The 19816-nt window shown below is 40.6% G+C and overlaps 1 protein-coding gene across 1 annotated transcript in view; it reads right to left on the bottom strand.

Moving 5' to 3' along the window:
- Positions 1 to 19816, bottom strand: part of LOC124285319 (WD repeat-containing protein 44-like) — a 47508-nt gene that overhangs the window by 14941 nt on the left and 12751 nt on the right. Inside the window, 9 exon segments of the mRNA XM_046721528.1 lie at positions 675 to 765; positions 2035 to 2079; positions 3254 to 3334; positions 6272 to 6333; positions 7753 to 7814; positions 8425 to 8520; positions 9337 to 9473; positions 11212 to 11472; positions 19365 to 19508. Of these exon segments, the coding sequence (XP_046577484.1) occupies positions 675 to 765; positions 2035 to 2079; positions 3254 to 3334; positions 6272 to 6333; positions 7753 to 7814; positions 8425 to 8520; positions 9337 to 9473; positions 11212 to 11472; positions 19365 to 19508 (979 nt within the window).

The following is a 19816-nucleotide window of genomic DNA, read 5'->3' as shown; positions in this document are numbered from 1 at the left end:
TCCCAAATATGCACCTTCAGGAACCAATACAATAACTCAGCACTTAGCCAATTACAAATTGATCTTAGTAAGCCCTACTGAAAACAAAGTGAGGTGAGGTGAAATTGAGTTTAATGTCGTACTTGAGAATATTTCGCTCATATGACGATGTGCATGCTTGTGTATGTGTATGTGCGGCTGCTGGTACTAGCCCAGACTGAAGCTGGTTTTATAGTGCTAGCCCACTGAGATACCATGCCACAGTGAAGCATGAATACCCTACTCAGACACATTATACTGACTCCGAACCGACCAGTCCTTGTACCCATTAATGCCGAGCGCCAGGCAGGGACCAACAAGTACCATATTTTAACGTCTTTTGGTTTGACGTGGTCGGGGATCGAACCCGCAACCTTCCGCTCTAACCAACTACACCACGGAGGCGGTCGAAAACAAAGTAAGGAAAATTTCACCATCAATACAATATCGTTGATCAATGGGTCTATGCAATAAGCCATCATGTAAACAGCTGAAGATGACATGATCCCACAGCACATTTGTTACTCTGGAGAAAGCTGCATGCAATAACATAACAGATTTAGATACAGAAAGGTTCCAAGAGATATTCTGCCACAGCACTTTCATACAATGACCCAAGGTTTACACCTTTATCAAACATAAAGTCACATACATACCATCACTATACCGCTGTCGTATATCGTCAAAGTAACTGTAGGCACTTCTTAACACCCAGATTCTTAGCACACAGTCCTGGCCTCCAGTTGCCTGTAGAAAGAAAGGAAGTTGCCATGCCTACCAGAACACAATCAGGGATAGAAATACTTTTTGTTCTAAGTGTGCCCTATGGCACCAGGCAAATATTTTAGGTGTGCCCTATGGCACCAGGCAAATATTTTAGGTGTGCCTTTCAGAAATAAATCTAACATACATAATTTCCTCTTCAATAACTGAACTATCAGTACTCCCAACACTCTAAATGAAAAATCAACAACCAGATTTCTTTACATGAGCCATCATCATTCCAGTGATTTCCTGGGCGATAAAGTCAATAAATGTTTTTACTTGGTTGTCATTTGCATAAGTGTTTTGTTTGGTTATTAAGTGACTAAAGGTGTGGTATGTCTCTAAAAAAAATAGGCGTGCCATAGGTGCACCGAGAAATTTTTATCAGTGCCATTTCGATATTTATAATTTACCGTGCCATGGCATGCTAATATATGGGGTATTTCAAACCCTGACAATGATGACATTATTTTTTTCCTTTGCACTGCTTTTTTGTGGAAAAATATACGCACGTAAAGTTTTACACTAGATTCCATAGTTACTGGGAGAAAGCATTTTAAGTGTTAGATAGGAAGCATGCCTTACAAGTAAATTTTCATGTAACATGGCAAATTCACCAAAATACTGATAAAGTCCACACAGGAGGTGATAACAAATATAAGCCCCTCGCAACCTAGCATTACTTCCAACAGCCAGTAAATAGCTAGGGCAATCAGGATCACTGACTTGTTTGATTACATGTTAATCAGGGATTTACAGGACGCAAATTCCTGCATCCTATACACATAAAAATTGACAATGGAGACAACAAAATTTATTGGCACATCTACAGGGTTAACACAGAGTTTACTACTAGCTGGGTTATGGTATCATTTGCAATTTAATTACTGCAACAATGCGATGATCATGATACACAATACAATAACAGTATTAATAATAATATTTAAGTGTCTGGGACCCCTGAAAATTAAGAGTATGAGTCTCAGGGACCCTCAAATACAGGATTCCAGGTAAATGCCTGTTAATGTATCCCATATGCTCATGACATCAGTCACTGGTTTGTCAATCCAGGCTTAGGTATATACAGACTAGCATCATTTAGCTGTAATACTGTAGTTTCTCTCCCATGCACTCACTCACTCTCGCATGCATGCACGCGCATACTCATGCACACACGCATGTGCAAACTATACTGAAGAAAGGTGAGCTGCAAATTTTTCACTGAAAAACTGATCTTTAAGATCTACATACCAACAATCTTCCACATGGAGAGAACTTCATGGTCCATATAGCACCCTGAAAAAGGAGACATCATATAAAGCCATGTTAGATAACATCCTTTAAATATGAAAAAGACTTGCTCACTATATTTGTCAAAATTTTAACAATTTTCAAATTTGTTCACATAGAGACAGATGTGAGTGAATTAAGTTCATTGAAAAGTCCAGGCTTATTCGCCATAAGAGTTTTGGTAGTTTTAGTAAACAGTAGAAACTAGAGCAAAGTTTCTTCATAATGCAGTTGAACATTTACAAGAAACAGAATAACAAGGAATTATGGGCAAACAGATAAGTTTTGGTAGGTGTATTAGCATTCAAGTTTGCTCTGTTCAATGCTGCTTTGATCAGTATTTCAGTTTCGGAAGAAAATCAGAAGTGAAGTGTGTCTCAGACATTTACCACTTTCATGAAACCCACGAGCATTGATATGGTGTTGACAAGTCTAGAACCAACAGGCATGAACCTGTATTCAAACTTACAATCATAGGTTTTGGTCTGCCCAAGGGAAGCAACTCTGCACAAGGTTTGTTTCAAGACAGCATTTGCTCCTACTAGTGTTGGGAATTGGTTAAAATCTCATAATTGATGATTGGTTCATTACAACTGATCAATCATCGAAAAAATACATATAAAAATAAGGAAAAAACATTAGTTCTTTTGTTTGTTTTGGCAAAATTTCACATCTTTAAAGGATGACTAGTATGTCAGGAACATAAATTTCTTAGAGTCGTTAATGGTAAATTCAATTATGACTTGAAACAAACTTGTAGTGCTTATGGAATGTAACAGACAAAACCACCCTTGTGAAAATATTGTTTATGAAAACAAGTGTTCCAGGATTGTTTGTGTTCGATTATGAGAAAATATTATCGATTGCTTGGTCGTTTAGTCACTGCGACCAATCTTCGATTATTTCAATTAATCGGACCACCACTAGCTCCTACTAACAATGATGCCCTACATCACACCTAGGATACCCAACTGAATGTGTTATGAATAGCACAAAGAGGTGAGACCCTGACTCATGTGTTTAAGCTGCTGTGGTAGTCAACAGCTGTATGCTATGAACAGACCAGGAACATCATAAGACACACTGAGTGACTGTTGGCCTGAATCAGGTGTTTTACAGGTTACTGTAGCAGTCAACTACTGTCTACTGTCCTGACTGTATGTTGTAGAGAGTGCCTTACACTGTGCTCTCCACTGAGGTCCTGCATCACACGCGGCTGGGAGAAGTCAAATGGTCCTTTGTTGCTTCTGGATGCCTTGATCTGGAGAGTAACAAAGGAGAAGACTCATAATATGTAATCTATGTACTGCCTCAAAATACTGCCTCAAATTTCACTTGCTTACATATGCAAAATGTCATATCAATTAAACTACAGTAAACTCCCTGGATCTCGACCCCAAGGGACCATCAAGACAGGTTTGGGATATCGTGTGATTCGAGATTGAAATGCATTGTATATATGCACATTGTGTACAGTACTCCATATATTGAACTTGTATACGACAACGTAGAAAACAAAAAATCTCTAGTTTCATTCTTTCATTCTTTTCACAGTAACCATCATACACAAGATACATAATTAAAAGCATAAATTATGGTTAATATAAAAACTGTATTCTAAAAATTTATTACATGTACAATGTACACAACAGTGTACATCTGTTCAGCAGCCATATTGATAACGTGACAAGGAGTGTCATACAAAAAGCGGAATAATTCATATACGGAAAAAGTCACTGATGGATTTCTGTTTCTTGAAATTGCCTGATAACTCGGTTTACCTAATCTGTATGTTTAGTGGTCCGTCTTTTTTATGTACCAACGCGCGGTAGATGAAGCGGTGGATGACTGACTGACTGAGTATGGTTTTACGCCGTTTTTAGCAATATTCCAGCAATATCACGGCGGGGAACACCAGCAATGGGCTTCACAAGCGGTGGATGAAGCGGGGGATGAAGCTGGTTAACTGCTCACGTGTCATAGCTTCAAAGATGATTGTCAAAACAAAGTGGCAGTGACACGGTGAACTCAATTTAACTAATCCTCACGTTATTTAACCTTGTAAATGCAATTGTTTATACAACTAATTGTTTGTTGACAACGTATTGAACATGTCTCCAAAATGTTTGTTATGGGGAGTACAGTTCGAGATTGAGATACAAAATGTATATGATTTCGTGATCTTGGGACTAATTTTCAGGTTCGAGATATCGTGTGTATGTCAATCTCTAACTTCGAGATATAAATACAAAAATAATGATAAATATACTGAGTCAAAAAAAGAGACTTCACAAAATGTAACTTGAAAAGTAATGAATAATTTTTCTCTGATGATACATCTATGTATCCGAAATGGGATCCCTATCTTTCGACTCTAGAATAATGTTAGCAAAACTCACTCAAACCCATCCATTCGTCGTGCAAATGATGTTAGTGCCAAATCAGGTTTTGCACGTGCAGTCGATCACGTGATCTTCGCATCGATGTTTTCTTCATATGCACGTGTTTGCATTGGCCTCAAGAATTGAAAAAACACTCTTAAACCACAGTTCTAACGGTACTTGAAATGCCACGATTGTCAAATGTGCAGCGTGAGCGTGCCATTGGCATGTTGCAAGCGGGAAGATCAGTTATTGACGCCGCAAGAGCAATGGGATGCAGCCGTATGTACTGTGTATGGACGCCAAGGTCGGATCGCGGTCTACAACAAACTGGCACCACTGCTGATTTCTGCCGAATTACATGAACCAGGGCTGAGATGTCTAGAGGTCGAGTGTCCCCTACAGACCATTCAGAAATCGCGGGCTGCCAATCTCCATTCTCGACGTCCATATTGTGGGCCAATATTGAAGACCATTCAACGCCTCGTCCAACGTCACCTCAATGGACCCAGAGAGCCTGGAATCAAGATTTCGATGAATCCATGTTTACCCTCTGATTCTCGGTCATCGCAGGTATAGAGTCTGGAAACCTCACGGTAGCTGCTGTACTCGACAGACTGCAACCAGGTGCTCACTTCCCTGAACAGCTGCTGCTTACTGCAAACTTTCATGGCGGCTCATGGCCCAGGTCTACAGTTCCAGCATGATAATGCTTGGCTGCATACCAGCGATGTTGACATGAAACTTCCTTCAAAACCCTGGAATCAACGTCATGGACTGGCCAAGGTCCCCTGACCTTAATCCAATAGAGCACGTTTGGGATGCACTTGGGAGAAGGCTTCGTGGTCTTAGTAACCAACCTCAGAATTTGCAGGAACTTGGCTGCCTTGCAAGAGCAATGGCACAGAATCCCCAACCACGTGTTCACAAGCATCAGGCAGTCGATGAGGAGACGGTGTTTGGCAGTGGTGAATGCGCGAGGCGGCCATACACGATATTGAACTGAGAAATTTCGCATTTTTATTCTTGTGACTTGACATTCTGTATACCCATGTTTTGGAACGGCGGTGTAGCCTAATGGAACTGATTATGGCACTGTCAGTGTATCGAGTACATCACACAGATCTCAGCAATGAAATAACAATTTAACCATCTTACCATCTCTTGTTCTTTTATAGTGCCCTGAAGAAAGAATGTGAAGTTTCTTTTTTGGACTCAGTATATATATAAGAAGAGGTTGGGACCGGAGATTAGGTTTGAGATACGTAGAAGATTCGAGATTCAGGAGTTCGAGATCCAGGGATAAACTGTAACCAAATAGAATGAGTTAACTAATCTAATGCAGTGTAATTCGTAACTCACAACTTTACTCCTTGATGATCTACAGAAACAGGAGGTATGTATAAAAAAAAACAATAACAAAACTTCAGGTAAAGGCTAGGGATATTTCAGAATCTTTATCCTGACTGAAATTTGTGAAGCCACAGGCAAGTTTTGAGATGTCTGTGTTGCTCATTGTGTGCTGTTGCAACATTTGAGGCAGCATTATCACCACAAAATGGTCCTTGTAAACAAATATAATCAGGAAACATCAAACACAGGCTGTTTATTCACATCCCACCAAAACTGGAAGGGAGATAACTCTTGGTGAGTAGTGATTTTACGTCTGCTTTTTTGAAGGGAGCTTCAAAAAGGGGATTCAAGTGTTCCACTAACGTTCGCAAGGAGAAGAAGACAAGCAAAAATACATGAGTCAGGATAAGGAAAGATAAGAGAAATCAAACACAGGCTGTTTTTTCACATCACTTGTGCCATACCTTAAAGATCTGATCATCTGAAGGGAAGTCTGCTTCAATACCAGCTTCATCACCGTACAAAGCTGCAACAACAGAAGCCTTGAGTCAATGAATTCAATAGTCTCCTTATTCAAAGAACACGACTTAGGATGATTGCAAACAATCTTTTCCCCATTTTATCCTATCCATATAACAATCATAATTTTACTTGTCAATTACAAAAAAATGCTTTCTGAATGAGATAAACTGTAGTGACAGTGAGTGAGTGAGTTTTAGTTTTATGCCACTTTTAGCAATATTCCAGCTATATCACGGCGGGGGACACCAGAAATGGGCTTCACATATTGTACCCATGTGGGGAATCGAACCCGGGTCTTCGGCATGACGAACGAAAGCTTTAACCACTACGCTACCCCACCGCCCCCTGTAGTGACAAGTCAAGGGGAGGTAATTCTCATTTGTTTTAATTCTTGCCAGGTGTTCTCTTTTTGTAATTCAATTGTAATTGTAAATTCCCATGCTGAAAATGACTGATTAGAAGCTGAATACCACTAATATGTTGTGCTGCAGAGTTGAGGGCCTCCTAGACAAGAAGGGCATTTATGTTAATAAATTTATCACATAGCAAAGTGACGTAAGTTTCATTGAATTACAGTCAAGAGATACAGCTCTGCCAACACTTGCTTGCTTGTTGGTGTTCTACATAGCAGTCAGCAATATTGAAAGTATATCGTGGTGGCCTGTAAATAATCAAGTTTGGGCTACACAATCCAGTGGTCGACGTCAAGAACAACATACCACACATGGGTTACCATGTCATGCCTGCTGTATCTGGTTTAAACATATTTTTATTCCGTCAATGCAGAAACCTGGATAGGCGAACAAGCCTAGTGGCTTATATAAACGCCGCTCCAGTACACGGTTCCAATATAGCTGGATACATAATTGAAATAATCTGACAAGAAAAGAATAATACTGAGACAAAATTACACTCAGAAAAATGATTGAATAATAAATATTTGGTTATGGTGTTGGTTGTGCCTAGCAACGAAATGAACCTGCTGTATCTGATCAGATGGATTGCAGTTCACAATTTTAACAAGCACTTGAGTGCTGGGGATTTGTTTTAACTTTGGTCCTCATATTGAACTCCATCAAAGAAACACTTACATTAACACTAGCATTAAGTGTTTTCAGATCATTGAGAATGAAAAATGTTCGACAAGCTCAATGCCTGGTAGTTTCATTTACAACTTGTCAACGTCAGCCTTACCAAGAACAGTATTCGTGCTCAGTCAAGAGTCAGGCATTTTCTAGGCTTCACAGTTTTTAAGGAATCAGATCGGCCTGTGGGCTGATACAGGTGTCTGTGGTTGATATAGAGCATGATGTAACACTGCCACACTACCACCTCTCATTATCATACTGGACTGTATTTAACTGATATATCCAATTGATAATATACAGGTGTAGCAATGAAGAACCTTCCCTATACCACTTACCATGATCTGCAGCAGACTTCACTTTACTGATGGTCTTTCCAAACAGCCGCCTCAGCTTCTTCCTGCAACATCACAAGGTCATCAGCATCTTTCACATCAGAAAGATCGAACCCGGTCTTTGGCGTGACTAGCCAACGCTTTAACCATTAGGCTACCCCACCGCCTATTCTAAACCAGGTTTTATTCAGCGTTTACATGCCTAACAACAACTTTACCATCATTGTCTAACAGTGAGTGGGTGAGTGAGTTTAGTTTTACACCGGTTTTAGCAATATTCCAGGATTATCATATGCTGAGGGACACCAGAAATGGGCTTTACACATTGTACCCATGTCGGGAATTGAACCTGGGTTTTTTTTTTTCTTAAGACCTACCCATTTCCTAATTTCACATTCCATTTTAGCAATACATGACAAGGAGTGAGTGAGTGAGTGAGTGAGTGAGTGAGTGAGTGAGTGAGTGAGTGAGTGAGTGAGTGAGTGAGTGAGTGAGTGAGGAGTGAGTGAGGGAGGGAGGGATAGGATCGAATGACCAAATCATATCTATCTTAATTAGACAAACCACAAGTTGAACTTGAACAATAATGAATACCATTGGTGGTAATACATGGCATGAAACATATTGTAAAAAGGGATCATGGAGAAAAACATCACAGTTCAGTAAAAATCTTACGTTTTCCTCCTAGCTCCCTGCCCAAGCTGTGCAACCGAGCCGACCTGGGACAGCCTGTCATCCTCATCGGACTGTGTGCCTGCGTTGTGGCCATCACTAAAACATGCAACAACAGGATGCAAGACAGGTGCTTGCTGTGGGCATATACACAACTGGGTATATACACAACTGGAATCAATTGTTTTGAGATTACCCAGCTTGTTTTCAAAATGCTATTTATAGTCTTTAATCTTTTGTCAAAAACTGGCCCTGAGATTTTTGAGAAAAGTTGATGAGAGGCCTTTGCCACGTCACTCTGGGTCAATTCTGACTGTAAGTGTGTCAGTCTATGGTGTAATCAACCTCTAATCACTGACATTATATGAGGGAGCACTGACTGACTGAGTTTGGTTTTACGCGCTTTTAGCAATATTCCAGCAACATCACGGCGGGGGACACCAGAAATGGGCTTCACACATTGTACCCATGTGGGGAATCAAACCCGGGTCTTCGGCGTGACGAGCCAACGCTTTAACCACTAGGCTACCCCACAACCCTTTAACCCTAATCAAATCCACGAAAATGACTTGAATCATTGCCATGTATGTTGATTCTTCCTTTCTCTGATTTAGCAGGGCAAGCTGAAAATCAGCCTGAGCAACTAGAATGTTTAAGTATATTTGTCCTTGGGCAAGGGAAAATTTAAGTATTTCAACACCTATGGTTTTACCAGTCTGGCTATATCCCATCCCTCATTGAAGCTCTGGTCTGCAACATATGTGGTCAACATGAGGCTACAACCATCCTCGATTCTCACTGGTCAGGTCGTAGAACACTGAATGGGAACCCATTTTGTCCTGAAGACCAACAGGGACCACCACCATCAATCAGACACCTAGTTCCTATCCTATCTATTGCAAGTGCCAGACTTACGTGCTGAATTCTTTGGTTCTTTGGACTATATGAAGGTCAAGGGGATTCAGACATTTAGGTAGGTGTTCCTCAGCTTGGTTGAGCGGGATTGTCTCCCCTGTGTCGAGATTCTTCACCATCACCAGTGCCAGGATTTCCTGTAGATCAGGAAGGGAGAATTCAAGAACCATGAACATTTTACCACTTACAAAACAAATACTTCACAAATTGTAAGAACTGGAAAAAATTGACAGCTGTTTATGTTGTTGACTTTATACTACTAAAACATGTTCAAAAACACCTATAGTTGGAGGGCTGCGTGTTGCAGCTCACACCGGCCATGACACATTAACAACAAGCCAAGAAATGTGAGCAAGGCTCAACAATAGCCCTCACTGTAGCTCCTAACTTCAGATGAACAACAATTAATAAAGATTATTCTTGACAAAAATACAAGATTTGTATTAATCTTTTCATTACACCTTGTCTCCTGTAAAATAAGTAGCCATTACCCAAATCTGAAAAACATATTAAATGATTGTAAAGTTATTGGTTGAACAAATTTGATATGCTGAGTTCAAGAGATGTAATTTGTAAAAAAATAACAAACATAAGTGTTCTTTGACCTCTTTTGACTCCTAGCATACACTGGATAAACATGAACAAAGTTTGTTTGTGTTAATATGCTCAAATCCCAAAGGGCACATAAAAACATTTTTATGAGTGCCCTGTGGCACACCGTGATAATGTACATGTCTATCTTGCATCGTATCTCTTCATCCTCATTAGTCATCATAGGACACCAGGGCCCCTATTCTCGAAGTGTCCCAGCTAAGACAGGTCCTAACTAGTTAGGACAGAAGTTAGGACATCCTAACGTTAGGATAAGACTCATTCGTGAAACGATCTTATCCCTGTCCCAACTTGAGCTACCGATCCCAGCTAGGATAGCGAGCTCTTCAGTAGGTGAGATAGAAAAGCGAAGGGGATTCCCATGTGATGTCACAGCTTTTTGGGAAATCCCCGAGCATACGTCAAAATGTCAAGCCCAAGCGAGATGGCGACCGTAGGTATCTAAGGGTTATTAGTACTTGAAGATCGGGGTTTAGGGCTCTTGAACGCAGTGTAGCTCTTTCTAGCTCGGGCCAACACAGCTCTATCACCTCTTGAATCGCTCGCCTTGACAGACGGTATCAATTAACCAACTCCACATCATCGAATAAATCGAGGGGCGCAGTCCGGTTACGATATATCCTTTCGGCATTCTTTTTATAGACATTGCATGAACAAACAAGTACGACGCCATATTGTTTTCATCTACAATTTATTTAAGACAAGTCAGACCCTATCCTTGTATTTGTCCTAAGTTAAGATATCCTAGCGCTAGGATACTTTTTGAGAATAAGGTAGGACACCTATCCCAGACCCTAGGATCAAAATTAGGATATCCTAGGGCTAAGATAGTTTCAAGAACAGGGGCCCTGAATCTATTTTGTCTCTCGGGGCAATACGAACAACTACAAGAGGAAAAGCAGATAGGTAATAACCAAGAAAGAGTAAGTGTGTAAGGTTTCAGTTTTGTCACAACTGGGCATATCTGAAATGGGCTTCAGACAATGTTCCTGAAGGGGAAAATGAACCTGTTCTTTGGCGTTACAAGATAAGGCTATAACCACTAGTGAGTGAGTGCGTATAGTTTTTCGCTGCTTTTAGCAATATTCCAGCAATATCATGGCGGGAGTCACCAGAAGTGGGCTTCACACTTTCTATCCACGTGTGGGGAATCGAACCCAGGTCTTTGACATGAACAGCAAACACATTAACCACTAGGCTACCCCACCGCCTAGCTCCCCTACTATCCACTATTTACCCTGAACAACAGAAAATAGTACTCACATCATCAGTGAGAGGCGTGCCCGAGGAAGAACGAGGTCTGCCTCCTGTTGGCTGTTCCGGAGAGGATGGGTGATCTCTTTGACTATCTTTCTTACTTTCTGATAACTTCTGACGTCTGACTCGGTCAGTTTTCTTCTTCTTGCCTTTGTTTTCATCGTCACTGTCCCCGAACATTTCCTCATCTGTGGCTTCATGGATGGAAAACACCGGCACATCATCAGGCATTTCCACATCTGACTTCACCGCATCCAGCTCTGCATCCTGACAAGTACATAAATAAAGCTTTAATTAACAAATTTAGTAATAACATACAGGAATAGCTTGGGATGAAGTGTTGCTCTCCTTGTAAATATGTAATTTTCTGAATAAAATTGATATTTTATACTTATCCTGACTCATGATCTTTTGCTTATCTCCCTTTTCTTTTTGAATGGTAGTGGAACACTTGAATCCCTTGAAGTTCCCGAAGCGGAGGTAAAAATACACTCACCCACGAGTTACCTCCCTTTTCCCGTGTAAAAGTCATGTGTTGCTATCCTTGTAATGTGGGTTTTCGGACACATTATATGCATACATTGTTTACATGTAATCACCATAACACATAAATAACTGTGAAACATCTCTCTAACTTTTATAAGCCTTCATCTCAAACATCAGCCATAACTCAAGTTTGCACTATGTCTGTCCGACACAACACACCTTGACATAGCACAAGGAAACACTGCCATGCAAGAACGAACCATGTCAAAAAACATATAGATTTATTCCAATGATATTGACACTTGGCAGTGATTTTCCAGCCACTCCATTCAGGTACCAAAGGGACATCACTCTGTTTTTATTGAACTCATCTTGGTGAAAAACAGTAAACTTTATGAAGGAGTGGGCGTTACACCAATGTTTGCTGTTTATCAAGATGCGGCCCCCAGGAAGAGGCAATTAAACAGGTAATTACCAAATACAGACAACAATGTACAAGATAAATACAGCTTTGAGCAGTATCTGAATCACATCATTGTGTGTTGGGTGCAAACCAAAAATATAGATAGTAAACATTTACTGCGGATGATAAACCTTAACATGATGGGTGAATCTTGAAGTGAAGAAAGTGAGTGGAATGTAAAGCTTCTATGAACAACATTCACGTTATGACATCTTATGTGGGATGACAGCCAGAAGTGATGAGGGTCTCAGACGGTTGGTGAAACTCATGAGAAAATAAAATGAACGGTCATGAGAAACCTAGAAACGTAATCGGACAAACCAGGATTCGAATTAACCTGCCAAAGGAGCAACACACTGCATGCACATTTTGGTACTGATATAGTTTCAAATACTGTAAGATATATTTGTCCTCACTGACATACTGGATGTACATTATTGAGTCTGTAATATCAAAGGATATGGTGTTTTGCGTTGCACTGTACTGACATTTGACATGAACATTATATTGAATACAAAATTGCACAGGACCTCTCTCTTAGACAAGGAGGGTGATCTCCAAATTTGAAAAGAATTTAACCAATAGCTGTCAAGTTATTGGTTTAATGAAAATGTCTTTTCTTCTCTTGCGTAACATAGTGGAACACTTGTATCTCCCTAATTGAAGCTCCCCTTCAATGTAAAATCACTAATTAGTACTCAGCACGAAGTTACCTCCCTTCCACAAGCTGAATCCAGGGGCCACCTCCACCCATGTGCCTCACTCTCTCCTCATATACTGAGCCCAACATTTGAATTTACAGGGAAATCCAAAGTGTTATGTGGGGAGGATGGGAGGGTTACCTCATGAGTCAGGATAAGTATAAAATATCAATTTTACTCTAAAATTACATATTTTTCCTTATCCTGACTCATGCCTTTTTGCTTGTAGAACTGGACGGAAAGGGAGGTGGGAATATATAATACTTTGGATTTTAATAATTAGTGATTTGAACTGTGATGATTGTAATAACCCCTATGGGAACTTCATAAAGGTACTGAACTGATGAATTCCTGCTGCTAACTTATCAGCTGCCATATAAAGGTTATTACAATGTACTTATTATGATAAAGTATTTATAACATTAATACAATGCTTAAGACTAATAGACTTAAGCTTGTTAATATGCTAGTATAAACTCCTTAGAATTTGTTAGCTAAATTACTTTTAAAATATAAACATAGTACTAAGCTTAAGATATGATTAAACTTAAGCTAATTATATAATAGCAAAACTCTTTTTAGAGTTTGTTAGTTAATGTACTTATATGATATAGACATAGTGCTGAGCTTAAGATATGAATAAGCTTTAGCTACCTATATAATAGCAAAACTCTGTAGAGTTTGTTAGCTAATATATTTTACAATATGAGTATAGTACTGTGCTTTAAGATATAATTAACTTAAGCTACATATATAATAGCCAAAACTCTGTAGAGTTTATTAGCTTATAGATTTATAATGTAACCATAGTACTAGCTTAAGATAAGATTAGACTTAAGCTAAATGTATATATAAGCAAAAAAACTCCTAAGAGTTTATTAACTAATATACTTTTATGTTATAACCATAGTACTGAGCTTAAGATATAATTAAACTTTAAGCTATATATATAATAAAGCAAAACTCCGTAGAGTTTTGTTAGCTAATACATTTTATAATGTAACCATACTGCTTAAGATATGATGAAACTTAAGCTAATTGTATAATAGCAAAAACCCTTTAAGAGTTTGTTAGCTAAAATACTTATATGATATAAACTTAGTATTGAGTTTATGAAGGAAACCGTAAGCTACATATATAATAGCAAACCTCCGTAGAGTTTGTTAGCTAATATACTTATATGATATAAACATAGTATTGAGCTTTGAAGGAAACCTTATAAGCTACATATATAATAGCAAAAACTCCGTAGAGTTTGTTAGCTAATATACTTATATGATATAAACATAGTATTGAGCTTAAGATTTGAAGGAAAACTTAAGCTACATATATAATAGCAAAAACTCCGTAGAGTTTGTTAGCTAATACAAGTTATAATGTAACCATAAAGTTTAAATTATGATGAAACTTAAGCCAAATATATAATAGCAAAAAACTCTTTTAGAGTTTTGATAGCTAATATACCTATATGATATAAACATAGTATTGCGCTTAAGATATGAATAAGCTTAAGTTACATATATAATAGTAAAAAACTCCATTAGAGTTTGTTAGCTAATACATGTTATAATGTAACCATATTGCTTAAAGATATGATGAGCCTTAAGCCAAAATAGCAAAACTCTTTAGAGTTTGTTAGCTAATATACTGATATGATATAAACATAGTACTGAGCTTAAGATATGAATAAGCTTAAGCTACCTATATAATAGCCCAAACTCTGTAGAGGTTTGTTAGCTTATATATTTTTACAATCTGAGTATAGTACTATGGCTTAAGATATAATTAGGTTAAGGTAAATATATAATAACCAACTCTGTAGAGTTGTTAACTTATATATTGTATGATGTAATAATCATAGTACTGTGATGATAAAAGAACTTAAAGCAAATTATATATAGCATGTAGCTATTTAGTACTGTTATAAGATAAGTAGAAATCTGTAAGATTGACTTATCTTCTCCGAGGAACTGTCAACTGTTGTCTTTGAGGACCATGGGATCGAATTGGTGGATACCTGGGGCGTCCCTCGGTGATGATATCTCTCAGATAATGGTTGGCAACCACCATATCGGATCTCCAGAAAATAAACCCTCCATTATTTCAAATAATATTGTGTAGATCAATTGTAGAAGTTAAGCTCTAATATCATGAGTATTAAAGCTCATGGAGGGTCGGATTGGGTCCATCCGTCTTGTATGCGCGCGTAGTATGACAGTTCTGATCCAACGGAGATATAGTGCATTGAGATTTCATTCTAAAGTAAGTTGATGATAGAGGAAATAATCTGTTGTATTATTCCCTTCTGTTTGTTTCGGTGGAGATAAATTTACAGTGCTCTTGCTGGCCATGCATTGATAGAATCAGCATCATTATCATGGAGTCCAAGTATGTCATCCAAGTGTTCATAAACCTCACTTGTGAAGTGTTGGAGAACACTATATTCAGATCCCAAGTTGGAGGGTGAAACTTTCCGTTTTAATTCTCCAATCAGAAAGTTTAAAGTAGAGTTTACTAACCATCTAGTTGTGTTAGTAGCTTGATTATGAAATTCAGCTGTAGTCTGAGGCGCTGTGGATTTAGATCCACTTGTATCCCGTCGTCTAGGTTATTAAGCTCGCGAAGTCCTTGGCCGATGTAGGTGCACAACCAGGTGTGTCTGTCCCTCGTTGAAGTTTATGTAAAATTGCCTGACTGCCGTGCCCTCGTCCTAACTTGACAGGGAGGTCTCTAACCTGAAGAAAGCAGCCCAATCATGAAGGTTCAGATTAACTGGACTGTAAGGAGCACTGCCTGTTCACTGATATATAGTTTTCACTTATGCGTAAGTCTTGAACTGTGAACTAAGATGGAGCCTCTCGTGGAGTGGAAGTTGTCCAACGCCAGTCCAATCAGAACAAGGCATTTTGATTCTGCTTAGAATACCCCAGCTGTGATGTCACCCGGTGTAGCAGGAAAAACCTTGTATAAAATCTTGCCGTCGTTGATATTAGCATAATCGCCGGTCTTCACCGTAGCTTCGAAGTTACCCGAGTGACCACTGGTTTGAGGTTAAAGGTAAGCATAAAACCTCCGAGGCCGAGAAATACCTCAAGCTCTGTAATATTAATGCTGGGTAGGTTATTTTCCTGGCTGTGCGTGAATGTAACTTCAGTTTTGAATATAATTCCGACTTCCTTATGTAAAGGTATTTAATGAAACTTGCAAGTTGTCAGCTTGTAGACTGTATACATGAATGTATCGTCATAATTGTAGAATTAAAGCTGAACTTGTACATATTTCTTCTCAGAAACTTTGGCGATTATGAGTTATACTCGCTGTAACAAGGCTGCTGTTCAATTTCGATATTAATTGTCTGCAGATCTGCGTAATAGTCGCATGTAGATAATCATTATCGTAGTCCGGGATTGCATATTCTAGCAATCTATGCAGGAAGGTTGATTTCTGTGAAGATCTATGCAGCGTCGTTGATTAATTAATATAGCGGCGTTTTGTGTTGTAAATAGCCTGTGCAATTGTCTTCCCGCGTAGGCTTATAGGCGGCATATGGCATACAGTTGATAGACAACTTATGCGATGTCTTGAACGGACTGGCGAGTAGCTATATATGGCGAGTGGCTAATATGGAGACCTTGGAGGAGGAATTCCGCCGGTGGGGCGGAGCTTGTGCTCTAAAGTATCCATTCTAGATTTCCTGTGTGAGGTAGACTTGGAGCCACTTAGCCTTGGCGGCGAAGAAGTGTCGAATCAGAGCCGATCAGTATATATATAATATATGAAGCTTATGCCGCGCGAGCGACCTCTGTGTTCAACAGGGTGAGGTAGTGAGTGTTTTGTTTCACCGCACTCAGCAATATGTAGGGTCGGTGAAGCAGCTACTCCTCCGTGGCGTCCCCTTGTAACTGGTGAGGCTCTAGCTCCTTGCTGAGGAAGTGGCCTGGGACTTCCTTAAGCCGAAGTGTCTAGAATCCGATCAATATATGGCGTTAGCTTCATACAGGGTGTGGTTCTTGCTGGTTCTGCATAAGTAGAGCCGGAGTAGATCATCCTATCATCTTCAGAAGTCGTCCGCGTAAATCTGGTGATAAGAATCTCATTGATCGTTCTAGATCTATTAATGCCAAGAACATCGCCTCTGGCGTTTGAACTGTTATGGCTTTTATGGTAGGCTGTGTCCACATACTGTGGCACCGCGGCAATCGAGTCGTCGGAGGTAAGGTGATGATGGCGTCTGCCTCGTCTCTTCCTTTATCAGGTATGTCTGCGCCCGAGTTGCCACTCTTGGAAGGTGAAGAGAGATCTAGGTTGTTTACCATCCAATATCGTATCTCAGCGTCTGAGAAAATGATGCCTCCATCATTTTCTATCCCAGCATCGCTGATGAGATGTTGCTGCTCTTCTGATGGTGGACTGTGTGTTTCTATCTCTATGTCGGGTGGCCTTCGGGAGACCTGACTGTAGACTTGTGTGCAGACTTGTGTGGTGACCTGTGAGACCGATCGGCGTGGTGATGTCTGCGAGGAGATCGGTAGTTAGTTAGCGGCGGAGATCGATGTTGGTGATCTCGCGTCTATGGGTTGACCTTCTAGGAGACCTGTGAGGAGAATGTTGATAGCCGCTGAAGCTCTCGTGTAGTCAGGTGTCCTTCGGCGAAGCTTCCTCTCGCGTCGGTCCTGGGGAGCGGCGATTTGACCTTCGCGAAGGCTTCCGCGTGAGGTCTGATGGTCTGAGTCCGCATCTAAGGATGAAGCCGAGGCAGGTGATGATCTATCCGCGCCCGCGAAGGCCTTACCGGCTGGGCTGTACATCTGGGTCGCCGTGGAGGTGGTCTGCGACTTCCTTCGCCGGCGGTGGCTTCGTCGTGGCTGTAATGCAGCTGATGGGGGTGCCTCTGGGGTGTCGTCTCGCGTTGGAACCTTCGCGAAGACTCAGGCCTTGGGGCTGGCTGCTTCCCAGTCTGTAGTGGCCCTCCATCATGATCATGATTTGCCGCAACAGTTCATCTGGGATGGTCTGTGACGCAATTAGTCGGTGCTCTCTCTATGATGTTAGCGGCGGGGCCCTCAGGGAAGTCGTCTGGCGCCAGTGTAGAGACCTCAAGGCTGCATGGCGATCTCTGCTGATGTCACTGTAGCTGTCTCCGTCGCTTCTGTGGCGTGCGTCGGGGATGATGATCGGCTGATCATCGTAGAGGCCCAGTTCAGCGGCTGGAACAATCTCGGTTGAGAAAGTCCTAGTAGACCGTTGATTTCCCCTCAGAGATTCGACGCTGCCCTGGGAGTCGCGAAGTCTGCGTTTGAGTGTTGGTAGCTTGGCGGGACCCTCAGGAAGATCATAGAATATCAGCGTTGGTACATCAGGGCTGCATGTTGATCTGGCGCTGACATCACTGTTATCGACATCGGTCATTCTTTTTGATGTACATCAGGTATGATGATCGGCTGATCATCATACAGGCCCAAATCTCGCGGACGGGAACAATCTTCGGCGAGAAAGTTCAAGTAGACCGTTGATTTCCCTCAGAGATTACGCGTTGAGATGCAGTAGAAACCCTCTAGTCTTCGGCTGCGGCGATGGGATGTCTGGGGAAGCAGGGGCTTGCTTCTTGGAGGCGTGGACTCGTCACGCCTCTCTCCACCACTCTAGCGGAACACCAGGACGGAGGGGTCGACCAACAAGCAGTAGACTGGCGAGGGTTCAGGTGTATCAGTCATGGCTAGACTCTGCATACAGCGACCTATCTGCTGGCGTCTCAAGCGCCAAAGTAATTATTTATTAAAGGCAGAAATGGATAAATTAGTACGCGCAACTGCAACGTGAATAAAATGAACATGGCGCAGTACAACTAGGGCATATTAAATGCGGATCAGCAGCAGAATAAAAAGCGTAATCTGCAACAGAACAGAAATTTTTATCAACGTAATCCACTGAAACAAACCACGGCATCCATTGAATAAACAGTAGAAACACGACTAAATATCAATATATAATTGTTGAAGGATACTAGCTAAACCTCTATAGATGTCTATAATGAGGTAACTAACTAAATATAATCAAAAGGATATAGTGTGTCGGAGACACAGGTGCCTCACGATCCAGCTCATTGGAAGCTAAGAAGGAGAGAGTGAGGCACATGGGTGGAGGTGGCTCTAAGTCCCCGCAGCTTGTGGAAGGGAGGTAACTTCGTGCTGAGTACTAATTAGTGATTTTACATTGAAGGGAGCTTCAATTAGGGACATACAAGTGTTCCACTATGTTCGCAAGAAGAAGAAGACAAGCTAAAAGAGCATGAGTCAGGATAAGGAAAAATATGTCTCTTTTCATGGATGGACGGAATTTCTTGGAATGACAATATATTTGGATGTAGAAAATCCTTCTTTGGCAGAATCCACAAGGACATTGGAGAAGTCCATAAGCACAGGGCTGATCATCACTGAAACTCTAGTACAAACGTTTTAGAATGTTTTAGTTTTGTGTATATAATTGTATATAAATCTTTAAATTCTTACCTCAGCCAAAATGTGCCGTGCACCCTTGTCTCTGATCATATGACGTAGGTCTAGAGACTGTTCATCTTGTGAGGCACGACCTGTGACGTTGGCAGGGGCGGGTAACTCTAGACTGTTAGCACCTGATGACCCACTTGTGCTGCTCTGTCAGGAGAAAATAGTACCACGGTACTGTAGTTCACTCTATCATTAAAATATTGACACAGTTCACTATTTGTTACGAGGGAGGAGTGCAGAGAAAGGGACAGCCAGGTGTTAGAGAAGCACGTGCACAAGTGCCGACAAAGTTATTGATTCATTAACCTGTGCTGTACCGTCTCCATCCTTTCTCGCACACCCGGCTGTCCCTTTCTTTGCACTCCTCCCTAATAACAAATAGTGAACTGTGTCGATATTTTAATGATAGTTTGTTAAACAACTTTTTTAATTTTAGGACATAAATTGTTTCATTG

Source organism: Haliotis rubra, unplaced genomic scaffold, assembly GCF_003918875.1.
Source record: "Haliotis rubra isolate DU_JTF1 unplaced genomic scaffold, ASM391887v1 Scf359, whole genome shotgun sequence".
Taxonomy (NCBI): Eukaryota; Metazoa; Mollusca; class Gastropoda; order Lepetellida; family Haliotidae; genus Haliotis; species Haliotis rubra.
This window is presented reverse-complemented; position numbering and strand designations above follow the sequence as displayed.